Raw genomic sequence first — 8,150 nt, 5'->3', positions numbered from 1 at the left:
CCCCCCCCCCCCCCCCGCCTCCCCCCACCCCAGGCCTGCCAGACGCCTCTCTCGGCACCCCTGCCCCAAAAGGCTGTTGGGGTGTGCACACGGAATCGCGGGGCTGGCTGCGGGCCACAACAGAAGGCATGCTCTCGGTCTGGCGAGGCCTCGCCCCTCCCTAGCAGGCCCCGGGACAGGGCTGGCGGCCACCCCAGCACCCAAAAGAAGAGGACACACGAACGGAAACAAACCAAAACGGAGGAGAGCCACCCGGGCTGGAGCAGGAGGGCAGAGGCCCCCGGAGGGGGGCGGGGCTTCATCTCAGGGACGCGACAGGCCTCGGAAGATGGGAACGGAAGGGGGCGGGAGAGGGAAGAGATGAGGGGCGTGGAGGAGACTCAGGAGGGGGAAAGAGCAATCATGCAGCTTGGGACAAATCTTTTGTTGCTTTATCAGATTCTCAGTCAATCAACTGGTGTTTGCTAGAACCGGGGAACGCAGGGGAGTGTTGAAGAGAGCGCGCGCGCGAGAAGAGAGAGATCACGAGAACGGGCATCACCAGCTGCCCAGGGGCCTTCACTTGGCCGTCATCATCTGTACAAACTCTGTGGAGGGAAACAGGGCAGGAGGGCAGGGGGTCAGCGGGCAGTGCGGCCGAGCCCGTGCCCCCCCCCCACCCCGACAGGAGGGACCCGAGGCCTGTCCCTGAAGCTCCGGACAGCGCGCCGGGGTCCGCTCACCTTCATAGTTGACCTGGCCGTCCCCGTCGATGTCGGCCTCTCTGATCATCTCGTCCACCTCCTCGTCGGTCAGCTTCTCGCCCAGGTTCGTCATGACGTGGCGGAGCTCGGCTGCGCTGATGTAGCCGTTGCCGTCCTGGGTGGGGGAGGGGCACGGGGGTCAGGTACCCACACCCAGCGGGAGGAAGGGGGGCCTCCTGAGGCCGCAGGGCAGGCCGGTGCCCGGACCCAGGTCTCATGGAAGTGGGGTCCCCGGGCTCCAGCCGTCTGTCTCTCTGTTGTATCCTGGGGCTACTCTGGCAAAGGACCACTTACCTTTTTTTTTTAATGTTTTTATTTTTGAGAGAGAGAGAGAGAGAGACATCATGAGTGGGGGGGGCAGAGAGAGAGGAAGACACAGGATCTGAAGCAGGCTCCAGGCTCTGAGCAGTCAGCACAGAGCCCGACGCGGGGCTCGAACCCGCAGACCGTGAGCTCATGACCGGAGCTGAGCCGGACGCTCAACCGACGGAGCCACCAGGCGCCCCAAGGACCGCTCACCTTGTCAAAGACCCGGAAGGCCTCTCGGATCTCCTCCTCGCTGTCCGTGTCCTTCATCTTTCGGGCCATCATGGTCAGGAACTCCGGGAAGTCAATGGTCCCATTCCCTGGGAACCAGGGAAGTGGGAGTGGGAGCGCTATCAGCCCGGGCCCGGGAGACCACCCCCGAGCCCCGGCCGAGGAGGTACCGGCTCATCCACCCCCCACCCCCGGAGGAAGGCGCCCGGTGGTCAGAGAGGTGACCGGGAGCGGGGCCGCCTGTCCGCCACCCCCCGGGGCTCACCATCCGCGTCCACCTCGTTGATCATGTCCTGCAGCTCTGCCTCAGTGGGGTTCTGTCCCAGGGACCTCATCACCGTCCCCAGCTCCTTGGTGGTGATGGTGCCATCTCCATCCTTGTCGAAGAGGGAGAAGGCCTCCTTGAACTCTGCGGTAAGAGAGGGAACGAGGCAGCCATCAAGGACCACGGGGACAGCCCTCCGTGGACGGAGGCCGAGGGAGCCCGTCCCACCTGAAGAGGTCAGAGCAAGCCTGCAACTCCAGTCCGAGCCCCTCGCTGCCGTGCTCTGTGCAGACCCCTTCCTCCAGTCAACATTTATTGAGCACCTACTGTATACCGGGGAAGCTACCTGTTCAGCCAGCCTAGCTCGGCGAGGACAGGGGGAGACACAGGCTGACAGCGGTTCTCAGAGACTCTACAGTTCTTGCTGGTCCCTGGCCTCAGCCTCTCCCTCAAATGATGAACTGGACTAAAGTCATGGAGTGGACAAAAGCCAAGAGACCTCTCCATCTGAAGTAGGCCAGCCAAGGTCAACTGGCTAGGAAGGGACGAGGAGGCTGCAGGGGGCCTTTGGCGGCCCTGCGTCCCTCCCGGCCGGTGCTGCCAGGCCGGGGCCGGTTCCCCAGGCCGCGCCACCAGCTTCCCGGGGAGGAGTAAGTGGACCTGTGTGACTCGGTGAGGGGGTGGTCGGCAGCAGAGCGCGGGGGGCGGGCGGGGTTGGGGGGAAGGAAGGAGAGGGGCCGGCTGCCAAGCGGGATGAGAGCGAGTGGTGCTGAGTGGGAGGGCCACAGCTGGGGACGCGCTAGGAGCGGGGAGACGAGCACGCGGCTGCTGCCCTCCCACCGGGCCCGTTTTGGCACCTGGCGCTCCTCCCCCCAGCCCTCAGAGAACAGACGCCTGGCAGCCTCTTCCCAGCGGGTGTGGGCCAGGGGGACGTGGTGGGCAGTTTGCTGACGGGGACGGGGTGCAGAGCGTGCTGTCTATGGCACGTAAGGGCAGAGCTTGGGGGTGGGTGGCAGGTGCAGCGGGCCACGCACACAGCCCAGAAGCTGTGTCCCCAGCCTCTGGGCCACCGGGACACAAGTGTCCGTGGGGCTGCTGGCGCTGCTCCCTGCCGAGGCCTTGGTGCTCCCAGGGAGGGCAGGGGCTGGGGCGCGGGGGCTCCCGGAGCTCACCATCACCCAGCAGGGTGGCTCCCTGGCTTTCTAGGTGGGTCTCCACAGCCCCTGGGGGCCATTTCCAAACTGAAAGTGTGACTGACTGTGGGCTGGGGGGGAGGGTACGATGAGAGAGAAGGCAAGTCCACTCCGGCCTCCTCCCGCTTCAGATGTAGGGCCTTTAATACTTGTCACGTGGCCCATTGGACCTGTCAGCACAGCTCGGGTCTGGGTGTCCCTTCTCCTGTGTACTTCGTGCTGGCCCGCTGTCACGGAGAGGCACCAAGAGGTGCTTTCTGGCTTGGGGGAGAGGGAGACCGAGAAACCCACTCACTCCCACAACAGCGCCTGCCGCGGGGACCTTTCCGGGATCGAGGGGCCAGGAGGCCACGGAAATGAATTGGATGGGATCCCAGGATTTCTTCCAGCTTCCTGGGAGATGTACGACCATTCGCTTGTTCACTTATTTGGCCAACAAAAACGTACAGGGCACTGACTGTGTGCTGGGCTCTGAAGACACAGAAGGGACCCCCCCCAACCAACTCAGCGAGCTCACATCTAGAGACGGGAGACCCAGCAGGCAAAGACATGAGATGGTTCCGAAGGCGCCCAGTGACGGGGAGCCAGGGACGGCCTCTCCAAGGGGACATGTGAGAGGAGGCCCAAAGGGGGAGGAGAGCTGGGGGAAGGCCGCTGCCGGCAGAGGATGGTGACAGCAAGCACGTGCAGCGGGAGCGCGGAGGTGGGAGTGAAAGGCCGTCCCCGGGGTGGCTCCTAAAGGGGGACAGGAGCTCTGCAGCCCCCGGAGGGAGGCTCGCCTCGGAGCTGGCAGGAGCTGGGGCAGCTGGACAGGCTCTCCCCGCAGCCCCGGGTTAGCAGAGGGCCCCTGGATGTCTCCAGGTCAGGAGAGGTGCACGGATTTGGCCTCGGCTAAGTGCCTGTCTCCGGACCGGGGGTGCAGGTGGGGGATGGTGGTGCTGGTGGAAGCAGGGCGCGGTGTGCTCCTGTCCACAGTTCCCACATTGCAAGCACAAGGCCCGGCATTAAGCGACGGAGGGAACACATGAGTCTATCGGCCTGGCTGGAGGAAGATTTGGGGGCGCGTGCACAGGCCTCCTCAAGGCCAGCCAAGGAAGACGGGGGGGAGGAGGGGGGGCCAGCTCACCTGCGATCTGCTCCTCGGTCAGCTGGTCAGCCTGGAAGAAGCAAGGCAGAGACAGTCAGTCGCTGGGCCTGCTGGGCCCCGCCAGCACGTCCTGCCGGAGCCCGGCACCCCCAGTGAGGGCAGCCCACCCGCCCGTGCACCTGGGCCACGGAGGTGCGTGCCATCAGGGTCTGTGGGACTGCCAGGGCCTGGCAGACAGTCTGGGGATTCAGGAAGCTGGGGACTGCCAGACCCCAGGGCAGCCAAGCTCCACCCAGCGCACCCCGGGTGCAGAGATGTGCCCGCCAGCACCAGCTGCAAGCCAGCTGCCCCGCACAGCGAGGGTTCGGCGTGGCCGCTGCCCCCCACCCCCCCAGCCCGGAGGCTGCATGAAGGGAGCGGTTGCCCCGAGGCCTCACGGAGCAGCTCTAGAAGGCTCCACGCCGAAGCAGGCCAGTCCTTGGCTAGGACAGAGGCAAAATGGCCGGGCTCTTTGCTAGTTTCTGTGTCACCTATTTGGAGGTGCCAGGTCTGAGCACAGTGGACCCAGCGGGCAAAAATGCTCCTAACGGGGGGCGCCGAACAGCCCTGCGTGCCTGACCGAGCCCAGTCAGCCCAGAGGTGGCCGCTCTGCGTCCCTGTGCGCTGTTCCATTTCTGCTGGGTGGGAGGGGCAAATGTTGGGGAGGGGACTGCAGCAAGCAGCAAGGAGGGGAGGGGAGGGCGACAGAGGCCTTCAGGACTGAAGTCAGCGTCCAGGCTTCGCTGCAGTTTTTAACCCTTTCCAGTCCCGGCCACTCTGGGGACTGGCCAGTCGGTGGCGTGCAGCCCTTGCTGCATGCATCGGGGCTTGGGGGTGGGGCGGAGGAGAGGCCGTAACTGGCTTCCTCTGCACTGGGGTGCTGGGAGCCCGCCAGGCAAGGGATCTTCTGCAGGGTGCCCAGACGGCTGCCCCCCTCCTTTGCTTTCACAATCGGGGGGACGGGGCTCTGTGTCCACAGCACAGCTCCAGCTGTGACGCCGGACGCCCTCAAAACTGATGCGAACTAGCTGCACCGTGGTTCCGGAAGCTAGCAACAGACCCCCCCCCCCCCCCCCCCCCCTGTCCCAAACACTGTGAACTGGTCACGTTAGAACTGGTCTAAAACGCCCCTTTCCTTTTTTTTTTTTTTTTCTTTTCAATCTAAGGGAAGAGGAACTTGAGGCCAAGCCCCAAAGAGGCAGAATGGGAGGGGAAATTGAAGTGATGATGACAGAGAAAAGAGATGGCTGGGGAGGAGGAAGGAAGGTGGAGAAGGAAAAATGTGGCCCATGCCCATTCTGGAAAAGTCTGGAGTCTACAGGGAAGGTTAGGAGGACGACCAGAGGAAGGCTTCTGTACTGCCTTCAAAAAAGACTTGAGGCTGCCGGGAAGGTGAGAAGAGAGGATGGGCTTCCGGTTACCGAGGGCCAGTCAATGCCAGGGGACAGGGAAGAGAAAAGAGGAGGGCAGACTAACAGTCTGGGGAGGCAGGCTGCCATTCCACCGGCTCCTCGTTCTCTCCCTGCACCCCCTCGGCCTAGAACGGAGAGAGCCAGCCCAATGCGGGGGCTACCGCACCCCTACCCCTCTGGAGAAGCCCAGTTCCTTCAGCCTTCGGCAGCACTGTCAGGGGCTTAGACAGGTGGCCCGGGGTGGCCAGAAGGGGCTCTGCAGGCCCGTGTCTGCCCTTCCCCACGTCGATGGCACAGACGAGGCATGCCACTGGGGGGGGGGGGCGGGTTCCGGGGCTGCTGCAAATAGGCGTGGCTCTGCCTGTAGGACCTGTCAGACGCACTCCCTCCTCTGAGCAGGAGGCTCTCTCCCCTGCCCAGAGAAGGAAAGGTCCCAGCTCCGAGCTCTAGATCTCGGAGCATGGCTGCTGCCCACGAGCCTGGTCGTCCAGGAAACTATCACCGCTCGGGGCCCCTTCCCTTTCCAAATCTGAAGACGTGAAGCTTTCAGAAAAGCCGTCTCCAAGATCACCCAGTGGGTCTGCGGCTTCCTTATCCCTCATCTTAAGCTATGGGCAGGGGCTGGACAAGAAAAAAAAAAAAAACCCTTGGGGTGGGGGAGGGAAGAGGGTATTATTTCTCTGCCTTGACCCAGCCCCCAGCCAATGCCAGAGAGCAGTGTTAGATGAGATCAGAAACCAAGGCCAGGGCCCCTCACCCGGGCCAAGGCGGAGCCCCAGCGCTCAGGCCAAAGTCCAAGGCCAGTTCACAGAGGCTTGTCCCACCCGTACCTTGCTGATTACAAACGGGAAGAGAAACAAGCTGGCGGGAGCTCAGGTCCGGGCCGGGAGGCAGGGGGCCTCCTGGCACCTGCCAGAGCTCCAGGGACCCTGGAACAAGGTCCAGCGGGGGGAAAACGGGGTGGCGGCAAGAGGAGCCACCAGGCCTGTGTCAGCAAGTATGAGATCTGATACAAGCAGAGGCTGCTGGTTCTCCCTGGCCTTGCCAGGGAGGATGGCTGCGCACGGTCCCGAGGCCGAGCCTGGGGGGGCTGTGGGTGCTGTGGGTGGCAGAGCACAGGAAAGAGCTGTCTGCTGCTTTTCTCTCCAAGCCCTCGAGGTGTGAACTGACAGCAGCGCTCACAGAGGGCCCTGGGCGGGCCTGGTGGCCCTCAGGCAGATGGAGGGGTCCCTCTGGAGGCCCCCTCTGTCCCAGCTCTGCAGCCCCCACCCCGAGGCCCCAGGAACAGGCATCCGATTGTCACCGACGCCACACTGTACTGCACTGTCATTTGGCACAAGTGAGATGCAGAACAGGGAGAAACCCAGGGTTCCTGTTTGGAAAAAGCAGCTCTCCGGGTCACAGACGGGCAGCATTCGGTGCATCCCAAACTTTGAACCCCCACCCCCATTTCATGCGGCTTCAGTGCGCAATGAGGGGCCTGAACAACTCCACCCACCTGCTCCCACTGCTGGGGCGCCTCCTGCCCAGCCCCATTCTTCCTGGGGAGCGGGGGGAACCATATGGCCACTCCCTTTGGCCTCTGCAGCCCCCTCCCCATCTCTGCCCATCAGTCTTTGTCCTGGTCTTTCCCTGGAGACTTCCAGGGACCTACCTACATCTACCTCCAAATCGAGGCCCACCTTCGCTGTCATTCATCGTCTCCTCCAACCCCCCCCCCCCGCCCCCCAGCCTCCCACCACTGGAGCCAGAGTCCTCTCCCACCCCCACCTTCTTCTGGACCTAACACAACACTCAGCCCCAGCCCCCTCCCAAGAACGCCAACCTCCCTAGCCCAACAGCTTCAACCCACTAGTAACCTCAGAACCTTTTCTGGCCGCCCCCCAAATCAACCACGAGGTTGCCCGCTCCCCCCACCACTGGTGAGTGCTAGCCTGGCCGCTCCCTCTTAACTGCCTCCTCGACCCCAATCCTTTCCAGTCCCTGCAGGCTTCCAGAGCATCTTCTAACCTCCGCTGCCGCCCACCCCAGGCTCTTCCTCCCCTAAGCTTGCACTTCATCCTCCTCCTCCTTCCTCTGCAATGCCGGTCTTTGGAGAACACCCCCCCCCCTCCCTCCAGGGTTGGATCTGCAAAAGTCACCCCCAGCCCTGCCCCTCTCCCCACCCTGGTCCAGCTGCACGCGGGGCCCCCTCCCGGGAGCTCCCCAGCAGCCTGGCCTTCCTCTGATCTCCCTTCCCTGCATCCTTTTAGGACCCAAGTCTCCATTAGGGCCTAATACCCCCTTTCCCCAGCCAGTGTTTTCTTACCTCGCCTCCAATGGGGTCCAAACGCCCATCTCAGAAACCAAATGCCCCACCCTGGCTCCAAACGCCTTTCTGAGGTCCAAACGCCCCCTTTGAGGGTCCAGATGTCCCATCCCGGGTTCCAACGCCCCTCTAAGAGCTCGGGTGCCCATTTTGGGGTCTCAACACCCTACTTGGTATTAAAAGTCGCCTTTCAAGCCCCAAAGCCCCTTCTGGGATCCAAGTGTCTCACTCTGAGCTCAAACGTCCCCGCGCCGAAGGGGGTCCAGAGGCGCTCGCCGGGGCCCCAACATCCCCCGTCCTGGGTCCACTCGCCCCTTCAGGAGTGCTGCCCGCCGTGCCCGTCCCAGAGCCCGAGCCTGGGCGGTCTCCCAGCCTCACTCACCATGGCGAGGCCGGGGTGTCCGGAACGCGAGGATCAAGGTTCCTCCGGCGGCTGCAGCAGCTGCAGCAGCTCGAGCTCCGCCGCGCGTCCGCGCCTCCACACTCACTGCCCGCAGCGCGCGCCGCCGCCGCCACCTCCCGCCCCAAAGGTCCTTCAACGGCCGCCGCGCGCGCGCCCCGCCTCG

General features: G+C 63.9%; 1 protein-coding gene across 1 annotated transcript; it reads right to left on the bottom strand.

Annotated features, from left to right (window-relative positions):
• Positions 1 to 409: 409 nt before the first annotated feature.
• Positions 410 to 8,104, bottom strand: CALM3 (calmodulin 3). Its single transcript, XM_029925523.1, has 6 exons — positions 7,967 to 8,104; positions 3,865 to 3,895; positions 1,546 to 1,689; positions 1,263 to 1,369; positions 723 to 858; positions 410 to 587 (listed from the first exon to the last, which is right to left on the bottom strand). Exons 1-6 carry the CDS (start codon positions 7,967 to 7,969, stop codon positions 559 to 561), a joined length of 450 nt encoding a protein of 149 aa, XP_029781383.1. The 5' UTR covers positions 7,970 to 8,104; the 3' UTR covers positions 410 to 558.
• Between the last annotated feature and the right edge of the window lie 46 nt (positions 8,105 to 8,150).

The sequence above is a fragment of the Suricata suricatta genome, chromosome 16 (genome assembly GCF_006229205.1).
Source record: "Suricata suricatta isolate VVHF042 chromosome 16, meerkat_22Aug2017_6uvM2_HiC, whole genome shotgun sequence".
Taxonomy (NCBI): Eukaryota; Metazoa; Chordata; class Mammalia; order Carnivora; family Herpestidae; genus Suricata; species Suricata suricatta.
This window is presented reverse-complemented; position numbering and strand designations above follow the sequence as displayed.